The sequence below is a fragment of the Galleria mellonella genome, unplaced genomic scaffold (assembly GCF_026898425.1).
Source record: "Galleria mellonella isolate WM207_F2 unplaced genomic scaffold, CSIRO_AGI_GalMel_v1 utg788, whole genome shotgun sequence".
Classification (NCBI taxonomy): domain Eukaryota; kingdom Metazoa; phylum Arthropoda; class Insecta; order Lepidoptera; family Pyralidae; genus Galleria; species Galleria mellonella.
Window position 1 is genome coordinate 445,821 of NW_026442154.1, and position 23,052 is coordinate 468,872.

The 23,052-nt window shown below is 31.5% G+C and overlaps 1 protein-coding gene across 1 annotated transcript in view; it reads right to left on the reverse strand.

The window, feature by feature from the left end:
- The window catches only part of LOC113520202 (uncharacterized), a 200,708-nt gene that overhangs the window by 176,730 nt on the left and 926 nt on the right, over positions 1-23,052 (reverse strand). The window contains exon 2 of the mRNA XM_031910459.2: positions 18,778-19,224. Within this exon, the coding sequence (XP_031766319.2) occupies positions 18,778-19,012 (235 nt within the window). The 5' untranslated portion in view covers positions 19,013-19,224. The remainder of the gene's footprint in view (positions 1-18,777; positions 19,225-23,052) is intronic.

Here is a 23,052-nt window from a genome sequence, read left to right on the forward strand (position 1 = left end):
ATTTTATCGAATTCCTATAAATAAGACGTCGTTGGAATACATATAAGGATATAAAATGTGACGATTTAAAGCTTGTAAATAACAATAAAGGCTTGCGCGTACAAAGGATTTTTTTGTTGTACAATTGCACAACATGTGTACTTTACAGCATGCATTTTTGTGTATTCATATAGATAGATAGATACTCTTTATTGTTTCTTCCAAAAGATTATAATAGTAAACTTATTACAAATATAAACAATTACATATATTGTATTTTATATTATTATGACTGAACTAAAATGTACGTTGAGGACTGTCACTCATTAAATTGAAGAAGGTTCATAGAAAACCTTTCTATGAACACTTTTTCAATTTAATGATCGGTAATCCTAAGTATAACAAAATCAGAGTTTTATATAAATTATTTAAAATAATTGAAAGATTTAATGTTTTCGATAGATTATTAAAGATGTTCTTCGTTAGCGAAATAAAATGTCAATCATGCATAATGATGAAGATGAGACATTTCTCTAAAAAAAAAAAATTAAATTTAACTACTAATGAACTAGTTCATATTTCGATTTCAACCTGTAATAATCGTAATAGTACTCTTTGACCTTTACTTGCTGATTATTCAAAAATAAATTATTAACTGATTGAATACGAAAATAAGTTCAGGAGTTATTGATTTACGATACAGATTGTTATCGATATTGGATGCATGAGAGTTATACAATCTGGCTCAATAAACTGAGATAGCATTATGACATATTTATTTATTAGTTCATTTATGTGTATAAAATGGACTTAATGCTAAAAGCAATCTCTCCCAGTCAACCTTAGAAAAATGTTATAATACTCGAATACGGCGCTAGTAATAGTTGATATACATACTTTTTTTATGCAATTTAGAATGACAAACAAACTGAGGGTCCACCTGATGAAAAGTGGCAACCGACGTCTATAGACATGGGCAGTACCATGAACATAACAGAATATACTGTTTCGCCCATGATTTCCCATGCATTGCCATTCCTGTGGACTCAGGTGTTATTCATTTGTACCTTGTAAATTCACTGTCGTACTAAAATTTACACGTATATACAAATAAATACATATAAATAACAATTATACTTGCACATTGATAAGATATATATATACGAAGATGAGAAAAATAGATAATACTTACTGCTCGAATAAAGCATAAAAGTGAATATAAACGTTTTAAATAAGACTAACAAAAGTCATCATAGAAAAAGACTATTAATGTCTCCTGGTAAAGAAACCTTGAGGTTGAGGCCATGGCCTAGTTGTAGTTTTTCCGAACTTATAGATCCCTAAGGAGGTGAGTTTGATTTTGGGTGACATGAAAAACTTAGCGAATTAATTTCAGTTTTCGAATAACTCTCAAGAGATTGGTAAACAACGTTAACAAAGCAAATGAATCTGAGTGACGTAGGTGATTCATCCCTTCTCTTATTAAATTCTAATATGTTCGATAAAATGTAGACATGTCAAGTTCTCCACAATCCTAATTTTCCACCAAAGTCGTGTCAACATACTCTTTCTCTACCTCTATTTCTCGCTCTCTCTCTTTCCTCAGTCATACTTTCTCTCTTTTTTCTTCTCTCCTACCATCATACACTCTCAATCAAACAGTTTTTTTTTTTTATAGCAATCATTTCCAAATTCAGCACTAATTTATTAACCTAGCGGAAAACGTAAATTTATTTTTCTTTTTACCTACCTCCAAAGAAAGGATAATGTTCTTCGGTTGTATAATATGTAAATAAGTCCGGATCTTTGATACAGAAAGTAGTGTAAACGGCTTGATGGATTTTTATAAATGGAGTGCCGTTAGATCCGTCTTATTTGTGGGAGTGCTCCACGCTACATGAAGACAGTTCAGAATAAAGATGCGGGCCAAAAACCGTTTAAAGCTTTATACAATTGATTTATATCAGAAGACTTTATTAATATTATAAATGTCAAAATGAATTAATTGTTTGCGTCCTAACGATTTAAATAAATACTATGAAATTTGGTATAACACAGTATGGAAAGGAAAAGGTTATAAAGCATGTTTTATCCTTATAGTGAATATATTCCACTTACGCAAACGAAGACCAGGTTGAAAGCTAGTAAAAGTAAAATAAAACTGCCCACGGCTGTAATCCTATGAATAAATAAATAAATCCCTGTTTTATAAGCGACGGGAATTAACGCGATCATTTGGGTAAAATATAATCATTTACTTAGGGTTTATCTCGACGTTTATTTGTGTATATGTATATATATATATATATATATATATATATATATATATATATATATATATATATATATATATATATATATATATATATATATATACGTCTATAGCATTAAGCCCCCCATTTATATCATATTTTATTGGTTAATAAAGTTTAAATAAATAAAACGTAACTTAAAACGTAATTCCAAAAAACGATTATGACTCGTTAGAAATAATCATTCAACACAGTTATTTTACAATATAATTAACAAAATATCACCTGATACAACAAGCATAATGCACAATGATATAACTAATACAACATAATCTCTCTACCTACTGATGTCCAATTCTTAAGCAAAGTGTATATCTATCTAGTACAAAATACAATCGGTATTGGCATCTTAGGAAAATCCACTGAGATCCACGCTAAGTCCGGAAATCAGCAAATCCTCTTATAAGTCAGTAAGTACTATGAAATTCTTAGTAGAAGATTTTTGCGAAATGGAATGACCAACAATAAAACTAGAATAGAATACAGCGGTATCTATTCTATATTAAATAGCCATATAGTGTAGTATAAACAGTTACGATCAATAGATAGATAAGTTCCCTGGGAAAAGAAAAGAAAATTCTTAATATTTTTTTTATTTTTATACAACTTAGAATGGCAAACAAGCTGATGGCCCACCTGATGGAAAGTGGTAACCGTCACCTATAGATATGAGCAGTACAATGGACATAACAGAGTATACTGTTACGCCCATGATACCCCCCATGCGTTGCCATTCCTGAGGACTCAGATGTTATTCCTCTGTACCCTGTAAATTAACGCCATATCCCACCCTTTAAACCGAAACATAGCCATGCAAACACAACTGCTTCACGGTAGAAACACGAATGGGACAGAGGTACCCAAGCAATCGACTTTTGTACAAAATCTCCCTCTGGTGATATATATGCTGCTGCTGGTAATATATTTGCTACATATGTCATTCTATTACAGAAATGACATTAAAACCTCCAAGACCAGAGTACATTATTTTCTAAATGGACAGAAACATACCTGTATATTCTCTGATATTGCCTATGGGTGGCGATAATCACTTACGCTACTCATTTGCCTCTATCTTATAACAAAATATCAATGCTATAAATGCGAAACCTTGTTAGAATGGATAGAATGACGGATGTTTGTTACTCTTTCAAGAAAGAGTACTAAACGTATTTGAACGAAATTTGGTACACAGGTAGGTTATATTCTAACTCTGCATATAGGATACTTTATGTACTGTCGTGGACAAAGCCGCGGAATATAGCTAATATAAAATAATATTAGAGGGAGACCGAGACATAGTTACATCAGGCAGATCAAAGAAGGAGTTGGTGTCGTGTCGTATCAAGAGGTGAAGACACTCGCTGAAAATCGTAGTGAGTGGCAAGAGCTCCAACGCCAAGAGCGCAGCTCTTAAATAGATAGATAGATAGATAGATAGAAAATAATATTACATTCAGCCAGCAAAAAAATTCAGTAGAAGTATTGAAATAATCATATGTATTAATATAAATATAAATATATATATAAATATATATATAAATTGAAGTTATATATAATAAAACACTTGAGTTTCAAAGAATGTTATAACAGTATTTTTTTTTATCATTATCATTATCAAAATCGATCCGTTATCTTCACACTACCAAAACTAGATATAGGTATAAAAAAATAGTTATTAACTTAGCTTCACTCTTTCTCTCTCAGTAGGCTAGGCATCTATGCCTAGTAAAAGTCTAGTTTTACTTACAGTTTTCCTTTACGTTCCGTTCATAACGAAGCCTTATAAATTAGTAAGTATTGGGTTTTGTTTTCCTAGCTACTGGAATTAATTAGTGTTTTATTATTAAGGTACTATGATAACAGATTTCATAAGGACAAAGATGCAGATAAGAAGGAATTGTGTATTATTATTACATTGACCTCCACGCGATCTTTCCTGAAATTTTATTTATCACAGTTGGTTAACAGACTTGAACATCCTCACCTATCATCGCTCACTGGTTACCACCAGCGTATACCGATAACGCAAGCAGTATAAAATAAAAATAGAAGTAATATTATTTTTGGTACTTACATGCACAAATTGTTGGAGGTAACATGTATATATTGAATTATTAGATATTGTTTTGTTGCCCCACAACAGATTAATGCCCGCGGCCATTTTGCTTTGCGATCACTAAATCACTGCGTTTCCACGACAAATATATTATGTATGGTGTTGGCATTTACAGTGGGTCCGCTAGATTTTATGCCATTAGAATTAATACGGATTGTGATAATATCCGTATTAATTCTATGGCATCCGTTGGGAGCAAACTATTGCTAATGCGTGGAACCTATACATTGCGCTTTCGCTGAGTGAATTCAACCAGAATTAACCACGATGGTTACCAGAGAGAATAACGTGGAGGTCGAGGATATATTGCTAGTAATGGGGTTATTTGACCCCATTACTAACAATCCCTTTCCCCCCATTTAGAGTGTAATATGCTTTGTCAATAACATAGTACCTGCCTTCTTTAGTTCCTTCTTAAATAGATGCAAATAGTTAATGTTTATTATATATTGAGGCAATTTATTATATACTTTTAGACTCATGCAGAATATGCTATTATTGTATACAAGTTGTATTACACTTTGCGACTTGAATTATATAACAATGTCTTTTAAGAGTTTCATTAATCAGTAATATTAGATTTAATATTGATTTGGTTAAACTGTTAAAGTGCTAAGAGGTAACAAACAAACTCACTTTCACATTTGTAATATTAGCATGAAAGCAAGCATATTTGTATGGCAGCAGGCATAATTTCATGGTCATTTGGATAGATTTAATAAATTTACATCCGTTATTAGTACCTAGCTAACACAATATTAATTTAATTATATAAAAGTAACCAAGGACTTATTTCTGTACCATTAATTCGAGTTCATCGATTTATCAATGAAATTACTCTTATCTTAAATTCATGGTCGACTTGTCGTGATTGGTAAAGTATCTGTGGGTATACTTGACTTGGTTTTGAATAATAAAATACCTCAAGTGACAATAGTTTACTTTGTGTAGAAGAAAAAGCATTAAGATAACAATGAAAAAATATTATCTACATTATATCAACTCGAAAGTTGTTGAATAAAATAAAAATAAAGTTCAAATACATATATATATATATATATATATATATATATATATATATATATATATATATATATATATATATATAGTCCAAAGCAGATAGTAAAAACTACTACTTATGTGAAATTTTGAGTGCAAAAAATATTAAATAACTACATAGTGTATAGAGCGCTAAATTAATTCATAAATGAGTACTAATTTCTACTAATACAATGTAATTTCTATAAATATATTATTAATACTATTAATTATATTGATTATAAATCGATAGTGTCTAATTAGTTCGATTATTAAACTAATACCAGAGGGAGACTTTGTACAGAAGTCATTTGCTTGGGCACCTCTATGGGCATAACTATGTTTCGGTTTGAAAGGGGAGATGTGGCAGTTAATTTACAAGGTACAGAGGAATAACCACTGAGTCTTCAAGAATGGCAACGCATGGGGGCTATCATGGGCATATCAGTATACTCTATTATGTCCATGGTACTGCTCATGTCTGTAGGTGACTGTTACCACTTTCTATCAGGTGGGCTGTCAGTTTTTATCGATTTATATTAAATTATATTTTATTATCGATTATACAAAAATGATTATCAGTTCATTTGTAATCTCTAATAAACTGTCAAATAATATAAATAAAATCAATAGCCAATCAGCAAAAAACATAAACTTCCATCGTGTTGTATTTAATATGTATTTATGAAAGTGTTAAATTGTGAAGTACCGATCAAGGAAAAATCGTATATTATAAATATAACTGCTACCATTTCTACAAGAAAAACTCATTAGAAATAAGTTGTAGTTCCTAACAGTCAAGCTTCATTTGATTAATAATTTTTTTATAAGGATTCTACAAGAAGACTAACTTGTCTCTTTTTTTTTATTATTTGCTTTAGCATTAATTTAATATGAACTTCTTTAATTTATCTAAATTCGCAAATATTTTGATGATTCATTTACTAAAAAGTCGTAAATATCGCACAGAGACATGAATATAACCTTGATATTAAATGAAACGTACTGTGCAACTGAAGAACTATAAAAACGCAAGCACGTTAAATAAACTAAATGTATTTTGAAAACATACAGGGAAAATGTTAAAAAAACATATATCAAATAGAATGTTAAAAAAGAAATATAAAAATACAAATATATACAAAAGCCGGCTAGCCAAGTTGCCAGTAACACACTGTGATACCTGTGGTACTCTTCATATATTTTTTTTCATTCTGGACTAAGGTGTTTTTTTTTTTTGTTTTAGTACTATATGTTTTGTCGTTATTTTTTTATACGACAACCTTTTTGCTATTTTAGTTTGCTATTCTGTATTTAAACTATTTTAGTAATTTTAAGATTTATTTTTATTAACTAAGATGTTAACATCTCCATACTTAATACCATATCTAAATGTCCATATCCAAACCGATATATGTACAACCATAGAAGTTTTGATAAATGTTGAAGGCAGACATAGAGAGGGACAGCAATCTTTTTAATAAGAGATAATGGAATAGTAACTTCGCCTGCACTATTCCTATACACTGGTGGGACACTAGTAAGAAATGATAGGTGAGCTAAAACGAGTCAGTTGTCCCATTGTGAACAATTCAATAATAAATCAATCGCTATGGTTTCCAGGGGGAACCGTATGGAGGTCGACTTGGTAGGATATACTAGTAGTAATGGGATTGCTCATTTCTATTACTAATCCTTTCTCTCCCCAAAAAATAGAATTATCTATGCATACGAATTTTGTCTACAATCTCTCTCTGGTGGCTAATTTGTATTTTTATTATAACTAAATGTTTTGTAATCAGATAAAAATTGTAAATGGCAACTATGAAGACACGCAATTGATATAATGTAACGTAGTGTGAATAGTTACATAGATAAGTAAATAAATTAAATAAGAAAAATAAGTACAAAAGTTAAAAAAATAAAAAAAAGGTATTGTAAATTGAAATACACTATTCCGTACTCGTACGTACGGTGTTGAGTGAAACGAGCTAAAGTGAAATGTACAGATTAAATTATTATCTAACATTAGCCCACTCGACCCTTGGGGGAGTTGGGGGTGAACCGAATCTTATTACACGTACCTACCTTAAAATATCGTGGGGATATTCTAGCCCGTTTTACTTTGGCTTCGCGAAGGAATGAATAATGCTATGTAATCCACGATTCATGACAATCAATTTTCTGAAATGTATATCGTAAATTACGTTTTACTTACTTTTTATAATAACAATAAACGTTCAAAATAAGTTTTTTGTTACCTTACTTAGTACGTTTATAATTACTAAATACCAAATTAATCAATTTTGTCAAGCGTTATGATATACGCTTTTTTATTGAATTAAATATGATTGCAAGTAGGTTGGACTGCCCTCACATTGGTCACAATTGTCGTATATCAAATAGGATGCTTCAGCGGTGACTAAATTTGTTTATTATTTCTTTTAATTTATTTTATTATGAGATGTACTAACATTAGATTAAGATTATATTACTAACAAATTAGTCCATTGTAACCCGTAACAATAAAGATTATTATTTTAATTTTCGGATTTTCATTTTTGGCTGTGTTTCGGTTTGATGCGTGGGATATGGCGTGAATTTACAGAATACAGAGGAATAACATCTGAGTCCTCAGGAATGGCAACGCATAGGGGGTATCATGGGCGAAACAGTATACTCTGTTATGTCCATAGCCACCACCACTTTCCATCAGGTGGGCCGTCAACTTGTTTGCCATTCTAAGTTGTATAAAAAAAAGCCGTTTTTATTTTTACCACTGATTCGATCCGGCTTCGCAGAGGTAGATATAATTTTCGAAAATAATATATAGCCTGTTTAGTAACATAGGTATATATTATTACATAAATTATTTATATAAGCGAGTACGCTTATAATGTAGTTTTTTGTTGGTAAAGAATTTTTAAAATCAGTCGAGTAATTTTTGAGTTTATCCATTACAAACAAATAATCAAATATTTCCTCTTATATATTAGTATAGATCAATATATGTTAAGAGTGACTTGTCCGTTAACTTACTAAGTTTATTTATAGTAATAAAACTAGTCGTCACGCATCTATTTTACTCCATAGTTGGAGTAACTTTGCGTCTCAAAGGATATGTTTTATTTAAAAACTAGAATTATTGAAAAAAATAGAATAAAATCTATTATTAAGTAATTTATTGGGGAAAAAATATTTTTAGTTAGGTACATTTTTTAACAATTGTTGCTTTACATTAAGTGCATTTTATACCAACCAACCAACGTAAGCCAAAAAAGGTAAAACCAACAATTAAAATATAAAACTGCAATAATTTAACTGTGAAATATGAATTTACTGACTAGAAATATTATTGACATATTAATTAATTAATTTCAATCAATACAAAGTTACGAATATTTCTAAATGAAAACAAACATACAGTCTATCTGATTGTAAACGGTTACTGCAGCCTATGGACACTTACAACATTACAACGTGCGCGTTACAAATCTCACATGTTTTTTAGCATTTTAACAAGTTATTACAATAATAATTAGCCAATTAAAATAATATTGATTCATCACGTTTGCTTTTCTACTATCTAAAATAATTTTGTGCCAGAAAATAAAAAAAAAATTAAAAATTGTTTTAATATTTGCAAATTCATACATTTCTGAAACATCTTATTTATTTAAATAAAAATTATATCTATTCTATAAATAAAATCTTTAGAAAACCAAAGCACTTCTTTCTATATAAAAATCAACAACATGTGTCGTCACGTACTTTCTTTTGTGCTAAAAATATCTCACTGAGGAATGTTTCGAGAACGTACTAAAGTTGTGTTAAGAGTTTCCAGTTTAATTAGATGCTATCGACTGCTACTCATTAAGAGCGTTGTAACTTTGAGCAAAGTAAACGAAATTGTACTAGGTAGAGGATATAGGCGAATCCCGAAATGTTGAGGCAATCTCTTTAATATATGCATGCATATATAGCCTTTAACATTATGTCTATATATTAATCATCTGTTGGCCGCCGCTATTAATCGCCGTGTGGTCCCGGTATAAAATCGGCCACACCTTTCTTTCCTGTAAGTGTCATAAGAGGCGACTAAGAGAGGGTTTTTTTTTATACAACTTAGAATGGCAAACAAGCTGACGGCCCACCTGATGGAAAGTGGTAACCGTCACCTATAGACATGAGCAGTACCATGGACATAACAGAGTATACTTTTTCGCCCATGATACCCCCATGCGTTGCCATTCCTGAGGACTCAGGTGTTATTCCTCTGTACCCAGTAAATTCACGCCATATCCCACCCTTCAAACCGAAACACAGCCATGCAAACACAACTGCTTCACGGTTGAAAAACGAATGGGACAGAGGTACCCAAGCAATCGACTTTTGTACAAAGTCTCCCTCTGGTAAAATGCTTATATTGGATCATTGAAAACCAACTAAAAAAGAAAAAAATAAATACATACTTCAGGAAAATAAAGCAGTCAATAGTGTAAACTATTATTGTCGAAAACGAAAAAACAGTAAGTTTATAAAATGTCCGTTATACATATATACTTGCGTAGAAGTCGTTAAAATATTTAATTATTTGTAATTTAAATTAATTTTAAAAACTATTTATAAAAGTAATCATTAATCTACTAATTCAATACAAGAGGTTTGAAACCATATAAATTTATTGAAGTAAAATAGTTTATAATATATACGAACAAAACAAAGATCTAAAAGTTGAAGAAATGCTAATACAAATATCTAAGGAGCCATATTGTGTCTGTTCGCAACACAGTAGGTTTATTCGCTTGTCGGTTGATGTTCTCAACTCGGGACGTAGTAAACTGCCGGCCTTTTGTACAAGTTCACAAACAGTATAAATTACAATACGACTTTCACGGTTAGTGAATAAATTTATTGTCGTTCGTAATAATTCGAATTGTGTAACATTGTTTCGCCAAACGAATCTTCTACGATGACGTTATCAATTCATCACCGTTCTGTTTATTGTTCATAAATTTAGAAATTCATTGTAATAGCAATTCTTTGCTATATATATTTAAAAATAAAAAACATATGTTCATTTTTTGACGATGTCTAAATACATGCACAATGTCAATTTTATAAATTAACTGTTTGTCGTTTCTAATAATTATTTAGACATGAAATCAAAACAATTGTCAATTCATTGTTAAATAAGGCTGTGGGTTTTATGGGATTAAATGAAATGGTAACCATGCTTCCGCTATAAGCTTTTTAGATTAATATCTCATTATTCTCTCACTTTCTTAATTGGAATTAGTTATACATAAAATAGCTTTGTCTTATGTGGAGAGAAGGGATTGTTAATAATGGGAATTAGTAGCCACATTGCTAGCAATATACCCTATCAGATCGACCTCCTCGCGGCTCCCTTTGGAAACTATCGTGTTCTATTCCAAGTGAATTTATCACGATAGGCCCGATACCTCTTAGATAACTGACCTGCCTTTTTATTCTCACCTTTCATCCCTCACTGGTGCCCATCAGCGTATACAGTTAGTGCAGGCATGGTTACTATTCTATTGGGAGCTGATAATAGCTGATATAATGATGATGATGATGACTGTAGTTTTATCGTGAAAATGTAACAAATATTCTGATGATTGATAATGATTATCTATCATATTCACTATTGTAACAATAATACATTTTTGATGCTCAAAGTTAAGTGTTAAAGAGTTAGAAATACAGTCAGTGCTTATTATACTCGCTTCCTGCCTGTAAAGTTAACATAATTTATTTCCCAGCCGCCAAACAAAGAGGGCTAAACAAATTTAACAAAACACTTTCCAAAAGTTAAAGAGATTTACGAGATATTTCATAAATCGACAACATCACAGATTGTCCTGTATCTCCAAGGGGAATGTTGAAATGGTTAATTCATTCCATTGGATATTAAGAACGCTTGGTACTTGCAGTGATCGATGTTATAAAACGCAATGAATTGAAAAAAACACAATAAGCCACAAGGGATCATAGCTATTACTTTTTGGTGTTTAAAAAATTAAATATTAGCTATAAAAAGATTGAAATGTGAATGAATACAAGGAGTTTTATAAAATTCTGAAGAAAGGTTCTTGAGTGGAGACCCCGTCTGTCTTACACGGGCAAACGCAGTGCAGGACGACCACCCACTAGTGGAGTGGCGAAATGCATTGCAGGGAGTCAGTGGATGTAGGTGGCTTAGGACCGTTCCTTATGGCAGTCTATGGGGGAGGTCTACGTCCAGCAGTAGATGGATAATGGCTGAAATGATGATGCAGATGATATAAAGTTCTAACAATTATAGAATAAATTTACTTTTGGTTTTAAAAGCTAATGGTTCTAGATAAATTAAATCGTACGTTGACAATTTATCCGCTTTTTAATGCAATTTAAAAAAAAACATATTATATGTAAAAGTAGCATGGATTATAGAATACATTGTGATGCCCATAGTACCCTACATTTTATTATTCGCATTATTATTCCTAAAGGCTGAGATGTTATGCATTCTACATGTATTATAAAATATCTATAGAAAATAAAAGAACACAAATGAAAGATATAGGATAAATACACTTTTGAATTGTGTTTGGAATTTTTTTGTTCTTTTATGTACATGTGGCAGCGATTCTTCCAATTATCGAAACACTTACACCTGGTATACATACTTTACGAGCATATATACCATATATACGAGTACTTACATAATAAAAAAATAACAATCGGATCCTACAAACCCGCGATATTTAAAAATACTCGTTATTGTTTTATTTTATTTATATTCTCGTATATTAATGAAATAAGGCATCCTTAGTACTGTAAATAAAATTATCTGTACAACCTTAATATTTTTTTTTATAATTTAAATTAATTTTTAGAAGAATTACGAAAGAGATTTATCGAGCAAGAATGAATGGAGATGTCGGTAGGGGCCGCCCTAGACGGACGTATGTCGACCAAATAGGCGACGTGCTGAAGAAGGGCCAAATTGAAAGTACCCGTAACCGGCGAACGTGTATGAAAAGATTGATGAATGTGGAAGAAGCGAAAGAGGTTTGTTTGAATCGAAGCATTTGGCGTTCCATTGTTTCTGCCTACCCTAATGGGAGACAGGCGTGACAGATATGTATGTATGTATGTAAATTAATTTTTATCCTTTGCTGCAGAATCTGGTTAAAATCAAATCCATTCACTTATTCGCACTAAATTTCTTCTTGATACATTACAATAACCCCCTCGTTCATGCGACATGAATATTAAAGGCCTCATACAAGCAAAGGAAATTGCTTTTAAAACTCGCCGACGCTTCATAGTCACGATTTTTCATATAAAATGAAAATAACGTGAGATACAAATCTAAAGAGTCAAGTAAGCGGATCTTTTAACGTACCGTGATTATACCGTGGTTATATTATTGTAAGATCATCAACGTTCACCTATTTCTTGGATCTCTTATTCAGGAATGACAGCATCTTATCTGCGAGTGATTTTATTGTACATGTTGTATCAGCCATTAACTGACCACTGCTGAATATAGCCTCCTCCAAGAGGGGGGGGGGGGGTTTGCTAGTAGTTGCCACACTATGCAGGCGGGATGGCAACCGCAATTTGGCTTTTAGTGATGTTTTAATAGGGACGCTGTTGACCATCCCTCCACCAAAAAAAGCTGCTATAGTCGCCTCTTATGCCCATGGGAAAAGAAGGTCTGGCCTATTCTATACCGGGACCTACACGGCTAATTAATTTATATATTTTTTTTTTGTTTTTAAAAACATGGGCCTACACTGTTAACTATATGAGGTTGCTCCAATTCACTCAGCGAGCTATGGTGAGGACTACACTTAGGTTTTCACTGCGTGATAAAATCCAGAAAATGTATATTTGCAGAAGAATTAAAGTGATCAACATAGTTCGAAGAATATGCAAGCTGATGTGGTAATGGTCTGGTTGGAAGTGGCATTAGCTCAAGAAACCGTTAATCGATGGGGATGAAATGTTTTCATATAGCGACCCAGTATAGGCAAGCGTGTTGTAGGGTAACTTTCCCACTTTTGAAATTGTCACTCTATCTTGCAGGAGATTTACTTGTATGAGTACCAAGCCTGATAAAATTTAAAAACTGAAACCCAAGTAGGTCAGTTTATATCGAAGCATTTGACCTTTCATTATTTTTGTCTACGCCGATGAGAGACGAATATGATATGCATGTATACATACTTATCGAACTAAATACATAGTTTTATAATCAATATTGATTATGTACATGATAATTCCTTTTTAAATTATTCAATTTGAACCTTTTGTATAGGAATATAAAAAAGCTAGAAACAAAAAAAAATGCCACGCTATAAGAAAATAACCATACGCACAGTTAACGTCTATTGGTTCAAATACTAATTTATGTGTCTCCGTCTACCCGTGCAAAGCCGAAGCAGGTAATTAATAGATAATAAAAACATAAAAATAATAACATAAAAGAAGATTTAGTTACTAATAGGTATGAGGAAGTATCTTAAAATGGTGATAATGACCTCACTGTAGGTACTCGAGCGTTTAATTCAGATTTAATCATTCTAATTCCACAAATATCAATATCAATTTGTTGTTAAGTCGCCTGGTGATAGTCTAAAAATAATATTTCACTGCCAAGCCAACATTCAACTTGAATCGAAACAATAAAGGTCGCGGTCAGCGCCATCTGTTGAATGATCATTAATAACTTTGATGGCAAATTGTTTCCAGTTTGAATATAGAATCCAATTAATCTGAATTCCGAACTTTCTATCCTTTTCATGGAATTCTGATGACGGTGGTATACCTTCGAAAATCGATATCAAACGTACCTATTCCAAAGGCGGATAGAATTCTTAGAGAATATTTACCTTGTTCAATAATGTATCAATGTATAGTCACATATATAATATACTCCTTTAACTGTGTACTTATAATTGGATCATTGTTACACATACTTTTAGAGGATTAGCTTGAATGAAAGAGTATTGTATTACACAATTAATGTATTATTGTTGATTCTCTGTAATGTATACCTTACCAATTAATGAATTAATATAAAATTGTTTAAAACATAACATTAGGACCAGTTTTACATTACTTTTTCTTTTATTTAAAAAGGCATGTCGTGTTTTATGGATTCATGTATTATGTATGTGAGTTTCTTTAATTCACCATAACTTTTAAATGCTCGAACAGATTTGTAAATATGAGGTATCGTTAGATTCTTTGCATCATCCCGATTGACATTGGGCTATAATTTTTTTAAATAGTTATTTTTTTAGCAGAGCTGTTATGTTTTTTTTTTCAATTTATAGAACAAACTAATACTTAAAGTACATATTATTAGTAAAACTGAAATTTTAACTAAAAGAAGCCTATGAAAAAATGATAAAAAAAAACCATTCCATGAACATGAACTTGACACATTTAAGAATTCTGCGAACTCGTCATTTTGAGATCTTATAGCATTAGGCGTCGCCAAATAAAAGTTACTCATACTTTTGAAACAGATCAATGTGAAATCCGAAAATAATATTCCTAAAACCTTAACCACAAGGGATATTAATAAATAAATTTCCAGTAGCTATCTCCGAGGGCAATGATACAGCATTTCATATGGCTAAAAGTGCTTTCATGCAGAACTATGGGTCGCAGGGGTTTGTAAAAAAAGAATGGCATAGTCACGCTTCCTTGATCATAGTTGGTGAATTATATGTACTTATTGAATGTAAAAGAAAATCATTGGAAACGACGAATACGTCTTGAGAAATAGAAAAATAAATGAAATCTTTTATTTCTCTACATATCTTTTTGTGTATAGTAAAATTTAAACCATAAAACCTTAAATTATATCCTTTCATTGGACTGTTCTACAGACAAATCAGTGTATTTTTTCCAATGAAATATATTTTTGAAAATGTCAAAAAATTTTGAATATTTTCAAAATTATTATTATAGCGTATCCAGCCTCTATATTTTTTTTTTTTTGGAGTGGCCCATTCTATACTGAGGTCATACGACCAATCCGCCTATAAATATGTAAAACAATGTGTAAATTAATTTTCATTACATTTGTCATCACATTACTTTGAATTCACTTATTATATTACAAGTACTTAGTAAGTAACCCTGCAGAGTGGGGCCCTTGTGATCTGTAATACAGGTATTTTTATATCTATCTCAGACACCAGTCTCTCACAATTATATTTATAATTTGATTACCTTAATATAAGCATGTCTCATTGTATTTCACTGTGATGAATTGTGAAAAGAAAATAAATCTATTATGGAATATGTTAGAAAATGTGTAAATTAATTTTAATTATTCTTTATATTCATCTTTCAAATTGGTTTACTAATCTATACCTAGTTTTGAATTACATTTTCGCTACTTTATCATAGACAAAGAATAAAGTCTCTCGTAGACCTCTTGTCAAATCTGATGAATATGAACTTCGTGATCTTGTAACGAGGTCCACATATCGCGAAATGGTAAAATATTTTTTGTTCCTTTGACAACTGACCTTTATGAGAATACTTATAATTTCCCTTGTGTCCCGTCGTGACGACAAAGGAGCTCTTTTTCGAATGTGCGCCTCGCGGAAACTTTTTTAGCGCATAAGTATAACTATACATTTAAAAAAATATATATTATTCGAATGTTAGCGTACGTGACTCAGTTCGGTAACTGTATTTCGGTAGATCATAGACACAACTAAAATGTAGCATATAATATAGATTTTAATAAGTGAGATATCGTTCTACTTATGTATTTCTTATAATCTTGGAAGCGGTATTATAATATAAATGACGACAGCAAAAATATGGTGACCTTAAATTGTACACAACTTAATAAAGAGAATATTTTACTTTAATAAATATAATTTATGTTTTCCTAATATACAAAATATCTGTTTAATTTAATAATTGACTACAATCAAATATACGAGTAGGTAGTTGACGCTGTGTTGTCCCGGCATGAAATAGGCTTCCCCTACTTTCCCAGGTGTCATAAGAAGCTTATAAAGGAATTTCACATCACCAAAGCCTAACTGCGGTTACCAATTCACTTGCCAAACGTGACAACTACTGGCAAAGTCTCCCTTAGGGTGAAGCCTATGTTCAGCAGTAGGTAGTTAACGGCTGATATGATGATGATGATGACAGGTAGTATAGTATGGCATATCATAAAACAAGAATATTACTTGCATTACAGTGATCTTAGTACTATATATTTAAAGATGTCAATATATTTTTTCTTTTTAAAAATTGAACATCATTACTAAGCCAATGGTGTTGCCAGTATCAAATAAAACTATAAAGCACCTACAGCCCTTATATTATTTCCTGGAAACTTTTCACATTTTCTTTTTATATTGTTTAGTCATTGTAATATCGGTATCGCATCGATATCTGTGCATTGGATTTATTTTAATATCAGGTCATCACACGTTTCAATATCGCCCATACCGGTCAAAGATCTTATCGAAATGATATTCCTATTAAATAATATATCAGTTATTGGACCAATATATTGTGATTAATATATAGTATAATATCTATATATTACATTATATGTTACCTATCCCTATTGCACGTACTTGCCCACTGAGCAAGTAATCACTACGTTTATTTACCTAAACCCCGTGCGAATGACTTTTGAACGTCACTTGTTAAGTTGTTTAACATAATAATTGTTCTTGTAACAATTCATTATGCTGACTTAAATACACTTGGTGGAGACTTGTTGACTGCCACAGTATTGTCGATCTTGTTTTGCATTATTTGAGGCCATTTTGTTGATTTGCTGTTGAATTTTAAATGAGGCAACATTTTAGAACAATGTTTTCCATTTTTGATAATTTGAGCCCTTCTGGAACGACTTTTCTTAATAAATATGAAATGTTAAATAAAGTATTGCTGGTTTCATTCCAACTTTATAAACATGTCCCTAAAATTATGTATTTTTTTACATTAATTTAGAAAATAAACAATATATACATAAGTAAAAATGTATTTATATAATAGAATTAATAAAACTGTTATGCTATGTCTTTATTATGTGTTTAGTTCCGTTATCTATTTATTTAGAAAATCAATGACATGATCAATTACGTAACCTGGTAGAAACGTAAAGATCATTATCATATTGATATCAGCCTTTAACTGTCCACTGCTGATCATAAATCTCTCCCTTGGGGTGTTTTGCTAGTAGTTGTCACGCTTGGCAGGTAAGCTGGCAATCATAGTTAGGCTTTGGTGATGTTTTATGAGGGACTATGCTGCCCATCCCTTTCCCTCCTTAGTCGTCTCTTATAACAACCAGGGGAAAGGAATGTGTGGCCGATTCTATGTCGAGGCTTAAATGAAACCCTTAATACACGTTTCTTATAAAACATACAACGCAAAAATCTAAAAGTCGACTATTCTTAACAGTTTATTTTTTAAGTTGTCCCTAATTTTTTGTAATTGTTGCCATAACTTTGAATAAATACCTTTACCTGTGAGTATAATTATGGATGTACAAATTCGAAACCAAAAAAATAAAAATAAAGTTATTTCTAAATTAATTTAAGAATGTCATTTGATAATAGTACCCGCTTATTTGTTTAATTATCAGTTACCAATTAACACTAGTTTTATATTCCTTTTTTTTCTGACAGATAAAAATGGAATAGTATAACACAACAGCGCTAATGGTATACGCTGGCATCCTTGGGAAACTGGACGAAGGTCACCCTGACAGAATATAATAGTGTTAGCAATGGGGCTAACAGTCCCCGTTAATAACAATACCCCTTCTCCCCCGGTCACCCCTCTCATAATAAAGAAACCCTGTTCCTACATTACCAGGCCATTAATGTGATTGCGTGGTTCTTGTTATTGAAGTTAAGCTCTAGCAACGTAACGTTGGCTCAAAGTAAACACATCTAGAAAATTATTTAGAAAAAGTATGCTTACGATTGTATACCCTAATGGGATAGTCTAAGGCATCGAATGTTGTTAATAATCCAAACTGATATCATAAAGAGGACAGATTAGATTTTTTTTGTACGTTTATTCATTTGCCTGTAATAAATATTTCAAAAAATACTTAATCCCATTTTAAAAATTTGTTGCGGCTGTATTTTGTTTCATTAAAAAAAAAGTATGAAGCTGGCCTGCTATCAATATAAATTTAGATTCTATTTAGATATCTAGTTGCAAGTAAACTTTTCAAGTCACTGAGCAGGGAAAAATATCTATACTTAGTTAAAATTTAAAGAAACACGAACAGTCAAATCCACTGACCTGTAATAGCCCAGAGTTCCTTCAGGCATTCCTCCCTCGACCTCTGTATCGCTGACCTTTTCTGCACCTCAGGTCCAGACTCCAAATATTCAAACAGCACAGCACCAAGTAGAACATATATTACAACCAATATTACAAGTCCTATTTGTGAACAAGCAGCGCGGGCGCACAAACCCGCCGCCCGTCGGATCACACTTGGCCTCTCCCGTCCGTCTAATGACACTTCCGATGACATTTTCAAATTTTAAATTCCGAATGCTCGAACTCCATTTTGTTTTTTGTTTTTTTGTTGTTGTTGGCACTACATAAACATTTCCAATGTTGAAGAAATTATTTATTAAAACAACTTCTGCATACTTTTTAATTTGAATTAATTAAAACTCTTTGGTTGCGTCATTTAACAATTAAACATACATTTTGAATATATTTTTACATACGAAATTGTATCTGTAACAAAAGAAAAGTTACAATTAATAGATTTTATCAACTTTATAAAGATATGTGATGTGATGTAAGTGATTTTTATATTTACTAAAATATTAACATAAAAATAAATACCCAAAACATACCTAATATAAAACCGCAACCTATAATATGTATTAAATCTAATATCTGTCATCCATCATTAACTCTATAAGAACGATTTTTTTAAGTACCATATAGTATAATACCTATACTTTTAACTCTATGGGTACATTTTTATGGGTAACATAAGTAAATTCGGCCTGCTTTATCAGTTAACGTTGACGGGGTACTAGTAAGGGATGATAGGTGTGGATAAAATCGGGTCAGTTGGCTGATTCTGACAAATTCATCATGAATTAATCACAATGATTTTCAGGGAGGAACCTCAAGAAGATCGACCTGATAGGGTATATTTGTAACAATGGGGCTGTTATCCTCTATTACTAATAATCCCCTCTCTTCCCATGGATTAATCCATTAGATAATTACGTTAAAATAATAATACTGGTATATAATAGACCGTTTTGCCGGCCCTATGGTCGTAATTCAACCTTTTACGTCTGCCGAGGACAATCTATTAAGGAAAAATTGGCGGTTATTCTTTTCCACTCCGACAATATTCCTTCAAGAGGTACAATTTTTGGAAAGCTCCACTCACTATTGATCAAATGTAAACCAACAATAGAACATCCAAATATTTTCGCGCAACCCTTTTCCATTTTTCTTGGTAACGTTAAAAAATGTTATCTACCCGCGGGATTTGATCCCCCACCGATCATATATCACCCGACAGTGACATTCCCGAAGCATAGCCACTATGGGATTCTTATTGTACTTTACACAGATGAATTTAACGATTCGCCTTTTTCTAATAGATGTATTAAATAGGTAATAAATAAAAATGTCTAGATGGAATGTCGACCTCAAATGCATTGTAGAAAGTTAAGGAATGCATGTGGCTCAGGACCGTTCCTAATGGCAATTTATGATCTCTCATATGTTCACCAGTAGAAAGATAATGGCTGATATGATGATGATGATGATGATGAAAAAGAATGACCTTAGAGTATGCCTCCATGATTTCGATAATGAAAGTAGTTTGTTAATGAAATTAGGTACAATATTAGTACTATTATAAACATAAAAGTTTGTAACGATATATGGATTGATATTTGTTACAATTTCACGGATAAACTACTGAACTCACGACGGTTGGTTGAACTGTTAAGCGTTGTATATAAAACAAGCTCACTTTCATACAAGAAAGGACAAGGATTATTTAATTATGTCTTGTAGTTTATAACTACGTAGATATTTGTTTACACTTTCATCTTTATTTTGACGTCGTTTAAATTTTGTTTATACGTTACGTAATGTCTTCGCTGCGCCTACTTCTGAATTCAAAATTTTCTGTTCTACTCTAAACTAATTTTAATAAATCTTCCTATATTAATTTTACCACGATTAAAGACTTTCTTTTTTGAGAGCAAAATTGTAAATATTATAATTTTATATTTGAATAAAATATTTGAAGCGTATTTATTACTTTTATTTACCATGGAAATAAATTAAAATGTTTTTATCACTCAAATTAATTGGATTTGCGTCTATGTCGATCTGTGTGTGTCGAATTTTTATTTGTAAACTAGCCTTTATCCTTGAATGCTTTCATAAAAAAAATAAAAAATTGCGTGTGAAATGAGTTTTACGAAATGAAATGTGTTCTTTAAATTACATTAATATAGGTGGATACCTCATATTAAGTATGAACAACACTTGTATCATGAAGTTCCACCCTTCAATAACATAATCCGTATTAAAAACATACCTACACTTACAAATAAGATAATTAGATTTGTAGATAGATTATATATAATATATAGTTATACACATGTTTGCCATTTTAAGTTGCATATATATATATATATATATATATATATATATATATATATATATATATATATATATATATATATATATATATATATATATATATATATATATATATATATATATATATATATATATATATATATATATATATATATATATATATATATATATATTCATTCCATATAGCACATGTATATATTTTTTATTTCATACCGATTGGCTTAACTATTAAGGCGCTAAGAAGTAATGAAAAACAAATTCACTTATAAAATAAAAGTGTAGTTAGGAAGTAAGGATAGCTTTTCTTTATTTATCTACTCGATTTTAACGTCCCTTTTGTTGACTAAAACATATGCTGGGTCACCATCGGACGAGAGATAGGTAATAGAAATTATTATCGACAGAAAGGCGTACAATGGCCGACCTACATTTGTACTATCTATACCTATGTATTTATATATTTGGCCGTATGGTCCCGCCATAGAATAGGCCACCCCTTCCTTTCCCGTGGGTGTCGTAAAAGACGACTAAGGAACGGTGAGGGATGAGCAGCAGCGTCCTTCTTAAAATGTTTCTAAACCCTGACTGCGGTTGCCAATCCGCCTGCCAAGCGTGTCAACTATTGGCAAAACCCCTCAAGGGCGAGGCTTATGTTCAGTAGTGGACGGTTAAGGGCTGATATGATGATCATGATGATGATACCTATGTATAAAACAAATTAAGTTTAAGTATTCGTTTCATTGTGCTCCGCAAGATCCGTTGTGAGTTCTATAAGACTAAGTCCCTATTTATACAATAAATAATGCTGTATTTGTCTTTAAGTAATTAGGTATACAGTTAGAATAATAAATATGAAAGTGTAAAATCTTAAACTGTAGATTAAAATGTAGGTATAAATGTTATTGAAACAAATACATAACAGACTTAGCATTAAGAAATAGCATCGAATACCTACGCAATATATTATACTTAAAGATTATGTATAGAATCCGTACGAGGGACTTATATTAGAAACTAAAAACTTTACAAGTTTAGATAGATAAATATAAATTGATCCGTTTTTTTGTATTATTTTAATCCCAAATTGTAAAGAACTACAATGAGGGCCTAGAAGGCTTTTTACCATCTTAACAAATCATAACTGAATACGGGACTATACCCATAAAAAGAAAGACTTGGTCAACTATTCTCACGGTGGTCAGTTGGCTTGGTCAGGTTTTATTTCAAGTTTTTCTTGAATTAGTGTAATGCTTTCTTATGTTAGCATCTCTTACAACATCCTCGATTGTGGGGAAAGAAGTGTTAGTAATGCGCACTACCAGTCCCATTGCTAGCAATATACCATATAGTCCCCCCTGGAATGCATTCTACTGAATTTCTGGTGTATTCATCACGATGGGCTAACTGACCTGCCTTTTCATTTCACCTATCATTCCTCACTGGTGCCCCGCCAGCGTATACCATTAGCGCTGGTGGAGTTACCATTCTATTGGTATCCTTTAAAAAACATCCTAGGCTAATGGGAATAACATGGAAACTACACATACTCGTATTGTATTCTTACATAGGCGGCGATAATCTCTTACTCTCAGGTGAGAAGAATGCTTATTTGGCCCTTATGTTATAAAAAAAATACACAGCGTGGATAATTATGATGTTTATATTTTTTCAATAAACTAAAATTTTGTTTTGCAAGAAATAAAAATAGCTAGTTACTTTAATTCTGACATGAAACCAACATGGAAGTAACTTGTATCGAATGCAAAAATAATTACCTATCATAATTCTTTAAGAATTACCCAAGATATGACGTAACTTAAACATACAATTCACTTAAGAGCCTCCTTTTTGAATTTACAGTTAGAATTGTCCCAACACTTGAGCAAGATGTTGTTTCTATATTAAGATATCTGTGCT